The 18,858-nt window shown below is 41.1% G+C and overlaps 1 protein-coding gene across 1 annotated transcript; it reads left to right on the top strand.

Moving 5' to 3' along the window:
* Nucleotides 1–3,123: 3,123 nt before the first annotated feature.
* Nucleotides 3,124–18,858, top strand: usp46 (ubiquitin specific peptidase 46). Its single transcript, XM_088349699.1, has 9 exons — nucleotides 3,124–3,433; nucleotides 8,795–8,875; nucleotides 10,826–11,039; nucleotides 13,543–13,796; nucleotides 16,225–16,301; nucleotides 16,404–16,487; nucleotides 16,564–16,761; nucleotides 18,282–18,360; nucleotides 18,474–18,858. Exons 1-9 carry the CDS (start codon nucleotides 3,398–3,400, stop codon nucleotides 18,573–18,575), a joined length of 1,125 nt encoding a protein of 374 aa, XP_088205825.1. The 5' UTR covers nucleotides 3,124–3,397; the 3' UTR covers nucleotides 18,576–18,858.

Genomic DNA, 18,858 nt, shown 5'->3' with positions numbered 1-18,858 from the left:
ACGGATGCCATGTAGAGTGCTCATATGAAACACACACAATGAGTAATGACAAAGGCAATAAAAAACAGCGTGACTCAGAGAAATTAATAGAATACATCCTTGCGGGGGACTGAAATAGCAAAGCGGGTCTGTGGAACATTAGTATTGAAAGGCCATCAGCGGCAATTGTTTCCTAGTCAATTATGGGTTGAAACAATGTAAGCAAGCGAGACGAGAACACATACCAAACACGAGGCTCTCCCCAACCTTTCCCTTTTGAAGTGCCTCTTGACCCAATTATTTGTGTTTTCCTTTCTTTTTCCAAGCTCCACATTTAAATGCGAAGGAGATAATTGCGAAGGGTTTGTTGTGAAAGCACAAACAAAGCAGGATGATACAGCCTGAGGGGGAGAACACCTACAGAGTGAATTCCGTATTATATTTCAAAGCCCACTCCAGGCTGCATGATGGTTTCAGGTATGCCCCATAATACATAATACATATTTTTTTCTATGATATAGAATAAAATAGAATAGAATATAACTTTATTATCATGGTTACAAAATGGGTTGAACATATTGTGACAACGAATTTTTCATACATAAGGCACATTGGAATATAAGACGCAGCACGGCGGCTGAGTGGTTAGCACCTAGGGACAATTTGGACCGGCCAACTAACCTGATGTGCATGTTTTTGGAATATGGGAGGAAACCGGAGTGCCCGGAGGAAACCCACACAAGCACGGGGAGAACATGCAAACTCCACACAGGAAGGTTCGATCTCATGACCTCAGAAATGTGCCGCACACACGCTAACCACTGCGCTGCCGTGCTGCCATCAAGAGAGATATGATAGCAAAAAAGTTACAGGAGACATGTAGAAGTTGCATTTAGTTGGAAATGTCAACGATCTGACAAAAAATTGGATTTCACTTTAAAATGTAAGTCTTGACTCAGCCAAGGCTCAAATTTGTGATGTCTCATTCTCTGAAGTGGGTGCCCAAACGTAAGGCCACCGAGCCGGTCTCCGTCCGCTGATCTGCATGAGAACAGGGCGCACTGCTCTACAATTTGAAAGAAAATTTTATGTGCGCCTTATGGGCATCAAAATACTGTAATGTCCAAAGCAACAACAAAAGAGGATTTGCAATGAGCGTTTAAAAGTTGGCTTCTGAGCTGCGGTTGAAGTTCTGCAGTTCTCCTATGTTTCCTTTTAGCAATAAACAATTAAAATATTACCCACAAGAGGGTACTTAAAGACAACTCCTTATGTGCCTCAAGGGCAAACCAGTTAACGTATGAAGTATCATTTAATTGTAACTACGCATTTCCAATTGTATCCATCGTATTTTCCCGTATATGTAAAGAAAACTGGAATAATCAAGTCAGGTCAAATTTATTTATACAGCCCTTAATCACAAAAATGTCTCAAAGGACTGCACAGGATTACAATGACACAATTACCTGATCTTAAAACCAACATGCGGGCAAGGAACAACTCAAAAGAAAAAGAGAAACCTTGAGAAGGGACCTCACAAGTGGTATACCCCTTTCAGGATGACCAGGGTGAATTACATTTAGCATTACAGTACACAAACATAGTAAACACTAGTTAACATGTTGAAAATTTGTCCAGAAAGTGCATGACAGCAGCGACGACAGCTTCCCATCTCTGCCAACTGGTCCATGCAGGCGTTCACATGCTTCAGGTCAAACGCTGGTCTGCTGACTCATCTCAAATCGTCCTTCTCCTTCGTATCACCACCAGGTAGGCAGTCGGAAAAAGACAGGACAATACAGAATATGAGGTGGGCATCGATCATAAGCTTTGGAATAGAAGTGTGTCTTAAGCCTTGATTTAAAAACTTCCATTGAGGTTGCAGAATACAAGTCGCACTTTTAATTTTCTGGCTAATTTAGGGTTTCTAGGTGCATTTTATAGTTGGAAAATACAGTACTTTGTATTACCCCTGAACACTAAAACCTAAACAACAGGTTAAAATGTAATGAAATCCAAAATGACAGAAATATGAATAACCTGTATTAACTCCTGAGCCATGGTGACCAAAATGATTTTTTAAATAAAATAAAATAAAAATAGATAAATAGAAGATTTCATACTGTCAATTTAGGAAACATGATACATTAAGGTTAAGAAAAAAACATCAAGCTGGTCCCGGTAATTAATTTAACGCGCGGTATACTCCGAGATAGATTCTTTTTTTATTTTTCAAATCTGTATCGATGGTGAGAAAAGATTGTGTAAACCCTGTCATAATGTGTTCGCTGGATGAAGATGTGGGCGCAGGAGATCTCACAAGTGAGTGATAAGAATCTACCTACATGAATACTCTTATACATACATACAGCGACCACTACGAAAACATATTTCAACCCCAAGCTCACTGTCATTGTACCCGAGTGAGACCTTGTCTAGAGAAGGGACTGCACAATACACAAAGAGGTAAGTATTAGTTTCAGGAGCGAGCAGCAGCAAGTCAACTGCAGGAGAGAGAGTGGGAAAGGTGAGAGGAGAGAGAGTGGGAAAGGTGAGATGGCACAACATTCATTTGGACAGGTAACTTAAAATTAGTTTTACCTGGTTATATCAGTATTATTTTCCCCCCATTTTATTAACACTCCACTTATTGAAACATGAATATTTTGTTTGTTTGTTTGTTTGTACATGATTCAATTGTTTGTTTGTTTGTACATGATTCAAATTGAATCTTTTCTTCCGGCGCCGTCACGAATGGCAGCCACTCCAGCAGCTCCCGTGTTATTTTCGATTGTTCTCGATTGTTCTCAGCTCAGGGATGCTGCTGGAAATGTGAATTTCCCTTCGGGGATGAACAAAGTATCTATCTATCTATCTATCTATAATGTATTTGAATTGAATTAATCTAGTGCAAGATAATAGATGCAAATGATTGGTTAGCAAAAAAGCTCACTTTTCCTAATCAACTCTCTGATTGGCTATAGTTTTGTCAATCAAATGCTTCCTTCCGAGCTAAATCACCCATCTGGCTGCTAGATGCCCAATTAACTGTAGACGTCAGTGATTGGTTACAATGCAGCGGAGTCCCAATGTTTCATCTCTCTGAATGGCTGGCCATTTCCGTCAATCATCATCACAAGCCAATCGTTCTCCTTGCAGGCGTGTAGTCACCGCAGTAGCTTTTTCCTGTTTGTTTTGCTAACCTGTCGCTAGTATCTCGGGGCCATAATGTTACATTTTTATTGATTTTAGTGATGAAGACGGTTCCAATGTGAGTTCCTCTCCTGCATTTCGGTGGTGTTCGCCGCCGCACTTATGGTGCTGCAGGTCGCTTCTTGCTGTGTGTGCATGGTCTAGTTCACCCCGTCAGTCATGTTTATTTCTTGAAGATGGCGGCCTGGCGGACACTGTAAACTAAATGACTGTCAGAAACATCGCCTCCATTTGTAATATGGTGAGTAGGAAATTAATGATCTCCGTGTTGTTTATCGAAAGGTGTTTGTGTTTATCAGCGCTGCATTTGCGACTTGGAGCAAGAGAAATGCTGAGCGGAACGTTCAGGGTCGCGTGATAACTCTAGGAAAGTAAACACTTCCTGCGCCATGACGTAATGGACCGTACCATTATTTTGTCATGTAGAAGTTGAATAAAGTTCCTAATACAGTACAATACAATACGTTGGACGAAGTGAAGACGAAACAAAAAGCACAGTTTTTATCTTTTTTTAAAAAACACATAGTTTTCTTTTCGTTCAATGTTTTGTTTGTATTTAAAGCTCAGTTTCTTCCTTAGGGCCATCGCCACCATAAACAAGAACACGAGACTGAAAGATATACAGTAATCCCACGGTTATCGCGGTTAATGGGGACCAAAACCACCCGTGAAAAGTGAAAATCCGCGAAGTCGCGACGCCCCTTCAAAAAAAAATGAAAATTTTTTTTGTTTTAAATTATTTTATTTTATTATTATTTTTTAGACCCGGTTAATAGGGACCAAAACCACCCACGAAAGGTGGAAATTTGCGAAGTAGCGACGCCCCTTCAAAAATGCTTAAAAAAATGCTTTAAATTGTATTTTTACTATTTTTTTTTTTTTTAGACCCGCAAAGCTCTGAACCCGTGAACGTGGAACTGCGAAGTAGCGAGGTTCCACTGTACTGTATATCTTGCCCATATAGAGAGATATGGGTATTCTTATCTTCTTATCAACTTATTGGAATATTGTTGCTGCAGAATGCTATTGCACTATTTTTCTTTGCACTGTTGTGATGATACCCTTACAACTTAAGCCAGTCCCCAAGCAGTACCATATAAATATTTTTGCCAGTTTATCCTGACATTCTTTTTATTTACGGTTATACGTTTTGACTCTTTATTATGTGTTTTTCTTGGAGTGCAATGTCTAATCTCGTTGTAAGCAATGTTCACTGCGTTTTTATCAATTCTAATTGTGATCAAGACTACTGGATTGTAATAATTTTATAAACAGTATTTTGAAAAAAAATGAGTGACATACTTTTTTTAAATGACAAATTAATTTTGCCATTTCTCTTTATCTGGAGCATTGTTGCTGCATGGATAGTACATTTTCAAATTATTGTGCTTTGGAAAGGAACAATGTATTTTTTACTCCCTCCTCACTGTAGCTATATCCCAATGGATGAACTCTAACCCTAACCCACAGTGGTTCTTCACCCTGTTGAAGCTACCAAACACCGACAGTTTCATATGCACATTTATCAAACCCCTACTATAGAGTTTTTAAAAAATCAGATTTTTTTTCTTTTCTCTTTTCTTTTCTTTTCTTTTCTTTTCTTTTCTTTTCTCTTTTCTTTTCTTTTCTTTTCTTTTCTTTTCTTTTCTTTTCTTTTCTTTTCTTTTTTTTTCTTTTCTTTTTTTTTCTTTTCTTTTCTTTTCTTTTCTTTTCTCTTTTCTTTTCTTTTCTTTTATTATTTTTTCTTTTTCTTTTATTATTTTTCTTTTATTATTTTTTTAATTTTTTAATTTTTTATTGTTTTTATTTATTATTTTTTATTTTATTATTTTTCTTTTCTTTTTTTTCTTTTAATTCTAGACCGATGTTCCCTCTAAGCACAGTGGTCTCGCATTTGCGCACAAGAAAATGTATTCCTATCTATCTATCTACCCTGGTCATATCCCTTGAGAAGGGTGACCGACAGCATGACAAACACAAAAGCAAAGAGAATAAAAAAGCGGAAAAGGGAGCAAATAACGCACTCACTCAAATTTTTGGACCATGGCCAACCCAAATACCCAAACAAGTTAAGCACCTCGGCACCCAAGTTGGTCATGCTTTGGTCCCTCCAGATGAAACGGGACACAAGAAAGCAGCCATGTCACTCGGGTCAGGGTGACACAACACACTATTCATTTTAACAGCAGGGCCTGACAGCTTTCACTGGTTTACCCCTGCCGCATCATACAGGTGCCCTGCCCATCCCTTAGAACGCGTCCAAACATTCCACTATCCTTTCACAACACCTCTCCACTCATTCCTATCACCAACATGTATTTAGTGCATACAATTGAATTATTTTTTTGTTTTTGTTTTAAATAATAAAAAAAATATTTCCCTTATAGCTTGGTGAGTGACAGATGTACAGCAAATGATAGATAAGGTGAACATGCGCGACACAGTCAATCATAGCATTGATATTGTTGATTTGAGTCGAGACTCAAATGCGAACCCCCTTGTCATGGCGAAACCAACAGGCAGCAACACATTGACTCACCAAGCCAAAGTAAAAAGATGGTGTTTCACTTAAGCAGGAGTGTCTGTCAAAGTATGTGCAAATAAAAAAAAAAACAAGCGTTAAAACCCGGTATTGTAATCTTTAATTTTTAGAGTTACAAAGGTCGCTGCAAAATATTCAACAAAGCTAAAGTACTGTTTGAACGTTTTCAGAGGTAAAAGTTTGGACTGAATGGAAGTCGGACTACCTTATGTGTCGCATTTAACTGAAGTCATTTGAAAGCTCTTGGAAATGTAACGAGACTCAAGATGGGACAGGAGATCGGAGATCAAGATGGCGGCGCGTTGGGTAGACGCTGCGGCTCGGGCTCCAGTTCGTCTTTTGTTTTTCAGTGTCCCCTGATCCCTCTTATTTTCCCTTCGACTCCCTTCGCATTTACAATAATATCCACTACATCCTGAGGGACATAGAGAGACCACCGGATCTCCCTGGAAGATTTGCCGCCTGCCGACAATGACAACGACGGAGCAAAGGCTGAGCTAAGCTAAGAAGGCGACCACACAGACCAGCGCTCCCAAGCATGTTCAACCAACGCCAGATCCATCCGTCCACAATGAGTGAATTGAGCTGCGGATCGCCACCAACAACGTCCGGAATTGGAGGACTTTTTTTTTTTGCCATCACAGAGTCTTGGCTTTCCCGACGCCGCATTACATCACCGGCTCGAATGAGACGAAGACTCCGGTTAAAACAGGGGTTGGAGACTACGCGCTACAATAATAGCGGAACCATTGACACACACTGCTCACTCGATATGGAGTTTCTAGCTATGTACCGGGAGAGTTAACTGTGGTCTTTGTTTGCTATATACTTTCCACCGCTAACAGTTTCACCGGATGCTAATGTTAGCATAGCGCTAAATCTACTGCCCGCTGCTAAACAGCAGCTTGCACACCCCAACAGAGCTTTATCGTCGACGGCGACTTTAATCGGGCATGTTTATGGACTGTACTCCCAAATCCATTCAATTGTGGACTGAGCAATTCGGAAAAACGCTGGACTATGTGTAATGTAAGATCAAACATTTAGTTGTGTCCTGCAACTCTGTTTGACCCTCAAACACCCCCCCCCCCCCCCCCCCCCCCCGACAACAAAGTCAGTTAGTTCTTTGTTCCTTTGCGTCTTTGTTTCCTTATCCTCACTGTAAATGTGGAACTGGAGTCGTCCAATTTCGTTGTCACAGCATATCCCATGTTGTAACAATGACAATAAAGGCATATTCTATTCTATTCTATTCGATTATTGCGGGAGAGTGCAAAAGACCGACAGCAAAAGAAGATGCTGTCACATGTAACAAAATCTGACCCCATGCTGCTTATCAAAGTATTCTTTGAGTTTGGCCGACGCGTGGCTAGAATTGCTCAACTTTGAATTGCAAATCATGCAGATAAAACACTGACTCCCTTTTCGCGGTACATCAAAATCCATATTGTACATATTTGTCCGACCACTTTTTCTTTTCTTGACATAAGTAGTATGAGTTATTATTACCATATGAGAAATACACTACCTACTAAGAATCGACCTATATGGGTTTTTCAGGGCTGATACCGATTATTAGTATTAAGAGAAGGCGGATAACCAATATTTGGAGCAGTTATTCATTAAAATATGGCTGCTATAATACGCTATATAAAGCCTGCTTTTTTAGTGCTGGTCGTGATCGTGAACATGGGCGTAACAGCCCATTTTTGGGGGGCTCAAGCACTCCCAAATTCAGTGCAAACAACCCCAAAAGTTATAGAATTTGGAAAACTCTCCCTTAATATAGGACAGGATAAGCTTAAGTATGATAAACACTAGATTTAAAAAAGAAAAATAAAAAAAGAAAGGAAAACAAAAGTGGGAACAACTTAGTGTCGGAAATGGTTCCATTTTGATTCTTAGCAGCTTAGTTAAGATGTTTTCTGATGATTAGGTATTTTCTCATCAGTTGACCACTTTATCATCACTTTTTGATGGATTATCTATAAACCATTAAAAACATTAATTTCTACTGATTTTATGATACAATTTTTTTATCTTCTTGGAAATGAAACACCTTGTCTTTGAGGAGACAGATGTCGATTTTTTTATTTGTCATTTTATTTTTTATTACTTATTTAAATGACTTAATTGATATTTTGAATGGCTAAAAGATGATTGTATGTGGTTGCTGGTGGAAAGGGAGAATGATGAGACACTCCGAGTACTCGGCATCCCCAAGGTTTTGAACCTAAAATCACCCCTGGTCATGAATATTATAGTAATAAGCTCCATTGGGTCGCCTCCAGTGATTGAGAGCTTCGTGTGAATGTCTTTATAAACTCACTATATAGAAAACAATCGCTTTTTTTTTAATCAAGGCAGTCAATATTTCTAAATAAACACATTATACCGAGTACGATCGCGACACTCATTCTATCGGAAGCGAATCGCTGAGAAGCATAGGAAAATCGGAGTTCACGTGAGTTTATGTATCTCAGACAAATGCACGCCGACGGAAAAGTCACGGCTCGTTTTTTTCCTTTTCTACTTTCAGGATTGTTATACTTTAGCGGGCCTGATCCAGCCTGTAGGCTTCATGTTTGACAACCCCTCTCTTAAATGGTTTGCCTGAATCTCAAATGACATTGTTTATTCTGTATCCAGGCTCATTCCTGACTGGATGTTCAAATTGATGCTGATGAAAAAAAGAAACAATGAATCCATGGAGAATGATTGATGTAAAAGTGGACTAATTCCACTACTTTTCCCGGATCGCTTGCACAAAGCGGCGTTCAGCATCTTTGCTTTGACGCTCGCAACCGTCCGCCTCGGTTGGTCAAAGATACCCGTCTAAATTGTGGCCGGTGTCATCCAGACAAAGCTTCGCTTTGAGCTCATGCAGGGGAAAAGCCCGACTTTGCGTCGAGATAAGCGCTCGAGTCCGGCAATCATCTGTAAAACACACCTGCACAATTTAGGCCGGATCCGCTTTCGTCCAGCCAATGAGGTGCACTGTGGGAAAGGATTTGGCTGAGATCAACTTTGAGTTAAGTCTGCATCTCTCTATGTTTGCAGGGCACCAATGCCTCCGCTCTGGAGAAAGACATCGGCCCCGAGCAATTCCCCATCAATGAACACTATTTTGGTCTGGTCAATGTAAGTAAGCATTACATTAACTATCTTAAGACAGTGATTTTTAACTACTGTGCCATGAGATCTTGTCTAATGTTCTGCAGGAAATGTCCCGAATAAGCAGGAAAAAAAACACGCCATTGTTCATTATTGTTGTTTTCATAATGTGATCAACCGAGTAACTGTAACATTCATCCATAGTAGATGGGAGCAGAGGGACTGTTTCAAATACAGCCCAATTGCCAACCAAAACCCATAAAAAGATGAAAAAAAGGGTTAATTCAAGCACATCTAAGAGTATCACATACTTGCACGCGCAACAAGAGGAGCTGCAATGATGATTTTAGCCAGAATATGGCATCAGCAAGTCGAATATTTTGAAGGTACATACACAACCTTGAGCCCTGTCTGATTTTTAGAACAATCCAGTATTTTTTTCCTGTTTAAATTAATGGAAAATGAGATAAACTTGGAGAGCACTTTTTAGTGTTCAAAAACCTTGTCTAAAATTCAACAAAACTCAACAGCTCATAAAGACTCTTTTATCCTTTTCAATATTTTCACATAATCTTTCACCAAGGTTCAAGAATGTGTTTGTGAGAATTGTAATATTCTCTGCCTACAAGTGTTGCAGCAATAATCGTGTTTTTCATATCCTTTTCTGTTTTTTTGGCGGGGTGGGGGCTGAGTTGGTCGAATTTGTGAGTTATCATGATTGAAACACCTTTTAGAGATGAAAATATGGATGGAACAAATTGTAATTTGTAAGACATTCCATTGACTGCAATAGTTGTTGATCTTCCGTTTGTCAGTCAGTCGCTCTATAGATATATTGTGTATTATTTTGTGCCTATTGGTGGTAAAAAACGTAATTTATTTAAAAAATGCATGCACTCTTATGTAAAGTGCATTTATTTTGAGTACTTGTAGGTCACAACATTCCTAATGCTTTTATATAACATGAGGCTACCCTCAGGGTTGGATAGGGTTACTTTAACTGGATTACTTTCAATTACTTTTGGATTACTCCAATACCAAATATGCTAATAAAAGACAAAAGAAACTAAATATGAATAAAATTATGACTCACAACACGTGGTAAGCTTTCTCTCCTGGCTTTGATCTCTTTGATCTCCGGCAAAACTAACATAAAATTCGACAGAAACAAAATGAAAATAAATCAAAACAGCTTGCCAACATCATTTTTGCCGTTCCATGTGTTCCGTTACTCCCCAAGCCTCCACAAAACTTAGTAATTTTATTCCTAATTAGTTTATTTTGCCTTTTTTAGCATATTTGGTATTGGAGTAATCCAAAAGTAATTGAAAGTAATCAAGTTAAAGTAACCCTACCCAACCCTGGAGTCTACCCTACAGGGAGCTGACATTATTGTCCACTATCTCGCGGCTTCAGGTACTCCCAGAAACCAAAAACCTTGTGAAAGACTGGGCAAAAAAAAAAACTAAGAAGAATGGTACAGTTTGGTCAGTTTGACTCTAGATAGTTCGTTTTCTTCCTTGTGCTTTGTAGCACTCGTTTTCGGTTTCACTACACCATACAGCGACATCTAGTGGTAAAATAATTCAGAGTGTCCTGTCGACACAGTCTGTGTCAAACTGACCAAGGAGCAATATTTCTGCTTGTGAACAAACGTAACAAAACAGTTTTGTGCCTTCTGAGAATTTTTGAAAGGTGATTTACGATGGGTAGGTTAATTGCGAATAATCGAACATGCCCTCGGTTAAATTGACCTGAGGTTTATTGTGAAAAGATTTTAACGGAATTGAAAGGTACTGTTCCATTATATCTGTGAGTTAGATAATGTTGTAATGTTCGGTAATGGAGTGACTAATGAGAAACAATTTGGATGAATGAAGACGCTTCAGGGTCAAATTGACCCGGGGGCCATCATTGCCCTCGTGGTACTCCAGAGTGAGGAAGCTCATTTTGTCCTTCTGGCTTCTCCGCTGGCAGTTTGGCAACACGTGCTACTGCAACTCGGTGCTGCAGGCGCTCTACTTCTGTCGGCCATTCCGCGAGAACGTGCTGGCCTACAAAGCCCAGCAGAAGAAGAAGGAAAACCTGCTCACTTGCTTGGCTGACCTCTTCCACTCTATCGCCACGCAGAAGAAGAAAGTGGGCGTCATACCGCCAAAGAAGTTCATCTCGCGTCTACGCAAGGAGAACGGTGAGAATGAATACCGTAAATTGGTGACTTTTTTGCTACATATCAAATACTGGAGCTTTTAAATACGGTGCGGCTTTTTTTTTTCGTGGCGGCCCTGGTGAAAACGGTGAGCTGCTCTTTCGTTCTAAATACAAAACTCCGCTGTGACATTGAAACATTTATGATGCCCGTGTAGGGAGAAATAAACATGTTTTTCCGAACACTATTCATACAACAGAAGCAAAACGGGAGGTTTGAGAGTATTTTATTCACTATACTCAATACAATTATACAATGCGCTCACGATATTTCAACTTTTTCAGTTTTCACCCGCAAATCAAGTCCGAAATGGATACACCTGAATTGCACACCAGTGGAATTATCGATCAAAAACACCACACTTCTCTTTCCGTATCATCGGCGTCTATATCAGGTTACTGAAGTTTCCTTTAACCCTTGAGGAACGGTAACAAGTGGATGTAACACGTTTGTCTCTTACCGTGGCAACGGCCAATAACAAAAACACAGAAAGGCGAAGTCTCATTGAAATCTGGCACTATTCTCCACAGTATAGTTGCCCTGTCGCTGTCATCCAGAATTATAGGGCTCAGATTTTATGTGACGTAGCCCTCATTTACGTTTTCTATCGGCGCAGTAGTAAAAACGTGCTCGTTTTTGTAATCGCAATCTTGAATCGACGCGTGTTCCGTAAGCACGTAGAATAGAATAGAATATACCTTTATTGTCATTGTTACAACATAGGTTGAATATATTGTGACAACAAAATTAGACGTGGCACTCCAGGTCCACGTTTTACAGTGAGGATAAGAAAAACAAAGAAGATGTTTGTACTGTCCTTGCTGCAGGCTTTGTTTTCCTCCGGAGGGGGGTGTTTGAGGGGGTGAGGGACAGACAAAGATGGTCGGATCCAACTAGATGTTTGATCTCACTGTACACACGGTCCACGTTTTGAATGAATTTGGGAAGTACAGTCCTTAACCATGCCTGATTAAAGTCGCCGGCGACGATAAAAGCTCCGTCAGGGTGTGCAAGCTGCTGTTTATTGATAGCAGCGGGCAGGACATTTAGCGCTATGCTAACGTTAGCATCCGGTGGACCGTAAACAGCAACCACAATGACCACAGTTAGCTCTTTCGGTAGATAGGAGGGTCTACACGATACTGCTAGAAACTCTATATCGAGTGAGCAGTGTGTGTCAATGATTCAGCTGTTATTGCAGCGCATAGTCCCCCACCCCTGTATTTACTGGCGTCTCGGTCGTGCCGGTGAAGCGTGCGTCCTGGTGACGTAACGTTAACTCGAAAAATTCTGGGCGCTTTGTACAAAAATAAGTTTAAGAGTCATTGTTAAATTTGAACTGGTGATTTTCGTGATCAGGTATGTCTTATGTACACTTTCATGTTTTTTTGTGTTTTCAATCAAAAAGAGTGTATTGAAAAGTTAACACTTGGGGGCATCCCCAGGTTGTGAGAACATGTAGATTATTGGCATTGTGCTGTGATTTATGTTGTTGCATTTTGGAGCCAACCACATACTATACACAAAACATGATATGTAGATTATTTGGACTTATAGACATCCATTATAGTTAATATGTTTTGATATATCATAAACTTGTGTATTTAAATTTCTTAGGAATTTGGTACCTTTTTTTTTAGCGCCGTGAAGAAAATTGTATGCGAAGTAAAACCATTTTTTGAGTGTTCACACTACTACACCAGCTGGTGGTTCCGAAGCCCAAATAATAATTTTGCCTGCATATCTCTGACTGCAGGATTGCAGCCTGACTGCAGTTGCATGATCTTTGACAGTGATTTCTGGTATTGCACACATGTGTATGGATAGGCCTGGTGCCACTAAACATTTTAAATGGTTGGATGAATTAAAAAAAAAAAAAAAGAGCCATAAATGAGGCAGCACGGCGGCGCAGTGGTTAGCGCATGTGCGGCGCAGTTCATGTCTTGGGAACCTCCTGCGTGGGTTCAAATCCAGCTCCAGACTTCCTGTGCGGAGTTTGTATGTTCTTCCCGTGCTTGCGTGGGTTTCCTCCAGGCACTCCGGTTTCCTCCCACATTCCAAAAACATGCATTTCAGGTGAATTGGCCGGTCCAAATTGTCCCTAGGTATGAATGAGCGAGCGAGTTGTCTGTCCCAGTGTGCCCTGCGATTGGCTGGCAACCAGTTCAGGGTGTCCCCTGCCCACAGCCCGATGATTGCTGGGATGGGCTCCAGCACCCCCACGACCCTACTGAGGATAAGCGGAGTAGCTGATGAGATGAGATGAGATCCATAAATGACTGAGGTATCACTCTTCAAGTTCATGTTCAAATAATTTACAGTCGTAATCATTCTGTCATAAAAAAAAATCACATGCCACAAGGGTTAATCAGGTGCGCTCAGTAGTCAGGAATTTTGGTAGTAGATAGATAATCGATAATAAAACGAAACTTTGTATATCACCGTCGATGGTAGTGAATGAGTTAACTTGTATTTATTTTTGCAGACCTTTTTGACAACTACATGCAGCAGGATGCCCACGAGTTCCTCAACTACCTGCTGAACACAGTGGCCGACATCCTGCAGGAAGAGAAAAAGCAAGAGAAGCAGAACGGTCGGCTCAAGCATAACGGACCCCCTGCGGAGGCCGAGACCACCACCACCACCGTGCCGGGCGAGAATAAGGCGGAGCCCACCTGGGTGCACGACATCTTCCAAGGAACGCTCACAAATGAGACGCGCTGCCTTAACTGCGAAACGGTATGTGCTCACCGGACACAAATACAGTGGAACCTCGGTTCTCGACCAAAATTCATTCCAGAAACCTGTTCCAAAAGCGATTTGTTCGAACACTGAAATCATTTTTCCCATTACAAATAATGTAAATCGTTTTAAACCGTTCCAACACCTTGAATGTTTACCTTTGTTTACCTTTAAGACACAAATAACATAAACATAAATGTAACCCAGGCTAATCGTACGTTCGCGTTATCGTAGTCTTCCGTATGAAAGATTACGCTAACATGAACGTGTAAAAATTAAAAAAAAAAAAGGATAAAGAAAATAATTATGAGTAGGATTTTTTACCTTTGTGGTGGTCAGCAGAAGGCGCAGGTGGACGGTGGAGAGGGATGGAGGAGGAAGGAAAATTATTGTTTGGAAGGACAGTCCCCTTCCATAAAAACTTCGGGGAGCTCTTCTGTCTGAGGGGTGCTCACACATTCAAATCTCTTTGCTACGGATGACTCGGCTACAGGATGTTCTTTTCTCTTAAAATATCTATCCAATGACACTTGCTTCTGCCTTCTTTTTAGCACTTTTCGGAAGTGGTTCATGACAGTGTCGTTAAAGTCATTGATGACTCTGGTGGCTGCAGCTTCATCGGGGTGGTGGAGTTCGACGAAATTCTGTAACTCGGCCCATTTGCTACACATTTGTTGAATCTCGGACGTTCCCTAGTGTAGTGGAGGTGCAGTTGCACCTGAGAAAATTAAAAGGAGTAAAAAAAATATGATGTGAAACATCCACCCCTAGACGGTACCACTGCACTACAGTTAGCCATAGCTGTCGTACCGGCATTCGAACTCTGATTTTTGTTCGAACTACGACGCAAGAATTTCTCGAATTTTTCATTCGAACTGTGAGTCGTTCGAAAACCGAGGTTCCACTGTAGTTTCTCCAGGTGGAGTTGCTTATTTTGAAATTGTACTTGTTGTGGACGAGGCATTGAAAAAGTGGTTGCAGTGTCAAAATAGACTTTCAAATGTTTACCGTAAATTCCGGACTATAAGCCGCTACTTTTTTCCCAAACGTTCAACCCTGCGGCTTATTCAGTGATGCGGCCAATTATTGTAATTTTTGTAACAGCCGCCAGCGGCGCTCAAGTTCAAGGCACAAGACGCAGCTTACAAGCTAAACTCAATCGAGCAGCCCGATAAAGAAGGAAACAGAGCTACTGCAAGCAAACTTTACCTTGCGAGCGTGTTGCTAGCGTGTTTTTGAATAAGGGAGCGTGGGACGACGTTTATGTGACAAAGATTCTTTCCCATACTAAAGGAGGTCATCGTTAATATGACAAAGTTTCTTTACCATACTAAAGGAGGGCAACTTTGATAACGATAGTTGTAGGGAGGAAGATGAGATTGATTTACCGTTATTTCTATATGTACGGTATGTTTTTTGTAACAGACACTCTAACCGTGTTGCGAGCGTCTTGTTAGTAGCGTTTTGCTACCCTTCACAGGCACGGTTTGGGATGAAAGTTATAATATTATTATTAAAGCTTTGAAAACTCTGTCGGTGTACCGTCTTTCTTTGTAAATGTGTGTAACCATGTATAATATGTATTTGCAACTGTATATTTTTGTTATGTATTTATATGTATTTATTTTGGACACTTGTTCTGATAAGTCTTGCACTGACCAATTAAAAAGAAGGGGCGTAACAGACGCGAAGGATGACGGGAAGTGGGGACCGGTAAAGGTGAGTGTTTGTGGACACCGCAGACAAAGGTGGATATATATTTTTCCCACCCTTACCTTTGGAAATATACACTTTTTTCCCTTGGATTACTTTTAACGGGACCCGGACTCTGCAGGTCTGCATCAAACTTTAAGTACCGGTATAATTTTTTGTTCAGTTTGCCGGCGGGGGTTGTAAACTGGTTAGTTTTGAAACTGCATTCTTTATATTCAGTTAAAATCGCTGCTTGGCCCTGTGGCTAGGACCTTGACTCAGCCTCTTGGCTGGGAGCAAGTGTCTCGGCCTCTTGGCTTTGTAGTGTATTATGATTTGACCGATAACGGACAATGCATAATTAATAAAGAATATAAAACAATAAACCTCTTCAAAGTCTCCCCCTCAGTTCAAATCACGGGACTCAAAGTAGGGTTAGGGTTAATTTTGTGATTGTGTTACATGTTTTAATGTGGGCGCATGCGGCTTATATACAGGTGCGGCTTGTGTAAGTACAAAAGCGGTTATCCTCTTAAAATGTGGTGGGTGCGGCTTATAATCAGGTGCGCTCTATAGTCCGGATTTTACGGTAAATAGAACTTGTCCATTTGTAAGATTCAGAAACTTAGTATCTATTTTCTACTCATGAAGTACATTCATCTAAAGCTCATCCGACCTGTACCCATTGAGGGGGAAAAAAAGGCAAACTAAAGACCCCCCAAATGTTTGGCAGGTAAGCAGCAAAGATGAAGACTTCCTTGACCTTTCAGTCGACGTGGAGCAGAACACTTCCATAACGCACTGTCTCAGGTAGTTTCCTTTATTCTGAAACTGCACCCAATGGGCAAAAATCAGGTCAAGTTGAGTAATCTCTCACTTGCCACATTCCTATTTTCTTTTGCGGCTCTGCAGGGACTTCAGCAACACAGAGACTCTGTGCAGCGAATACAAGTACTACTGTGAGATGTGCTGCAGCAAGCAGGAGGCTCAGAAGCGGTCAGTGAGCACGCAGCGTCCAAAACATCTGCATGGGGAAAACGAATAATCTTTGATTAAAAATACAAATGTACAGGATGTGTGTGAAGAAGCTTCCTATGATCCTGGCGCTGCACTTGAAGAGGTTCAAGTACATGGAGCAGCTACACCGCTACACCAAGTTGTCCTACCGTGTGGTCTTCCCACTAGAGTTGCGCCTCTTTAACACGTCCGGCGACGCCGTAAACCTGGACCGCATGTACGACCTTGTGGCTGTGGTGGTCCATTGCGGCAGGTAGGCACATAAAACAGATGCAGCACTGTATTCCGTTATTTAGAGCAGTTAATGGGGACGAGAACTCGCAATTTGTTTTACTTTTACATAATTACTAAATATGCAATTTTTGATCTAATACTACAAAGTGCACGTTTATAAATCTGTTGTCGGTAGACCTTTTCATAGTCAAATTATTTTACATTAAGTACTACTAGGCTATTTTTTTACTAATCCCTCATTTATCATAGTTAATGTGGACCAGAACCATCCGCGATATGCCAATTACTGTAAAGTAGTCCCTTCTCATTTTTAACATGTTGCCGTGCTTGCCCGCGGCTTACAGTAATACTCAACTGGAGGTAATGGATCACGGTCAAACGAGTGTTGTTCATTTTAGGCAGGGAGAACAAAAAGATCATTTTCTCTTAAGGTCTCCGCTCGGAGCCATAGTCGACTGGCGATGATGGATCACGTTTTAAATAGTGCGGTTCATTTTAGGGAGAAAGAACTGGGAGAAAAGGCCGCCAGGAATTACACCAATTTGCGCTCTCTTTCCCCGCTCTCAGCAGTAATCGACTGGCGATAATGGATAGCGGCCAAAACAGTGCAGTTCATTTCAAGCGAGCCACATTGCGGGCTTCACGAACCTGACCTGGAAAAAAAGCACACTGTCAGCTCTAGCTCTCAGCTATTGTCGACCGGGGATAATAGATCATGGCCACAACTGAGCGTTTCATTTTACCCACGCCAGAACCGCATGCTTCCTGACAAGAATTTGCTCTGCCGGTTCCTGCTCGCATCAATTTTGGATGGAGGATAATAGATCGTAGCTGCACAATGGTGTTAATTTTAGGCAGAAAGAACCGGGGATAAAAAGCCAACATACATGACAACTATGTCTTTGCTATCAGCAATACTCGACTAGGGAAATGGATCGAGGCCAAAGCAGTGCAGTTCATTTTAGGCGTGCTACAATGAGAGAGGAAAAAGATGCTCTCTGTTGCCCCCTGCTCTCAGCAATACTTGACCGGGAATAATGGATTGCTGCCACAAAGCGGCATCCCTCCCAACAATATTGCCTTTCTGCTAGGTAGCTCGCTGCAATATTTGGATTGTTGCAGCACATATCTGTTCATTTTAGGAGGAAAGACTAGAAATAAAGAGCCCACCGCACATGACACACATTTTGCTCTTTCGGCCCCCGCTCTCAGCAATTGTCGACTGGGGATTATGGATTGTGGCCACAACTGTGTATATTGTTTTAGGTGGGCTTGGGCCCCATGTCACCTGACCAAAGTTCCTTCTGCTGGTCCCTGCTCTCACCAATATGGGATTTGGGATAATGGAAAGTTGGCACACAAGTGTAGTTCATTTTAGGCGGACAAAAGTGCGCTCTGCCAGTCCTCACAGCAATATGCCATCGGGGATAACCGATCTTGAAATATTTTTCAACCAGTGATGCACTGAAGACCCAAAGTAGCGAAAAATTACAGTACGAGAGAACTTGACTCTTGTGTATATTGTCTGTGTTTGGTCAGTGGTCCAAACAGAGGGCATTACATCACCATTGTGAAGAGTCACGGTTTCTGGCTGCTGTTCGATGATGACATCGTGGAGGTGCGTCACCCTCTACCACTCCCCCTTCTTTTCTTTGATGTCCTTTTCCTGTACTCGCACCGTGTCTGTCTCATCGATTAAAAACCTCCATTTCAACATACTTCTCCCTGCAGAAAATCGACGCCCATGCCATTGAAGAGTTTTATGGGCTTACCTCAGACATCTCCAAGAACTCCGAGTCTGGATACATCCTCTTCTACCAGTCCAGAGAGTGACATTTCCCCATTCATACCCTTTGAATCTTCTTCTCCATGTGTGCCAACACCCACTTACCTTCCCTCATCTACATTTTAACTGATTTCACCTGCATTTGACTGCACTTTATGCAACAGAAAATACTCCGTCAGTCCTGAAGGATTCAATATGAGTGGAACCCAGTGACATTCCTTTCAATTCCTATGCATTTTTTGAGGGCTTATTAAGTCAGATTTTAATTTTGACAACTACCTAACGACGGGGAAACCCCACTTGTATTAAACATTCTGTTGCTTGATTTTA

Source organism: Urocampus carinirostris, chromosome 12 (genome assembly GCF_059441175.1).
Source record: "Urocampus carinirostris isolate Australia breed hairy pipefish chromosome 12, RoL_Ucar_1.0, whole genome shotgun sequence".
Lineage (NCBI taxonomy): Eukaryota > Metazoa > Chordata > Actinopteri > Syngnathiformes > Syngnathidae > Urocampus > Urocampus carinirostris.
Note: the sequence above shows the minus strand (reverse complement) of the source record. Positions and strands in the feature narration are given on the sequence as shown.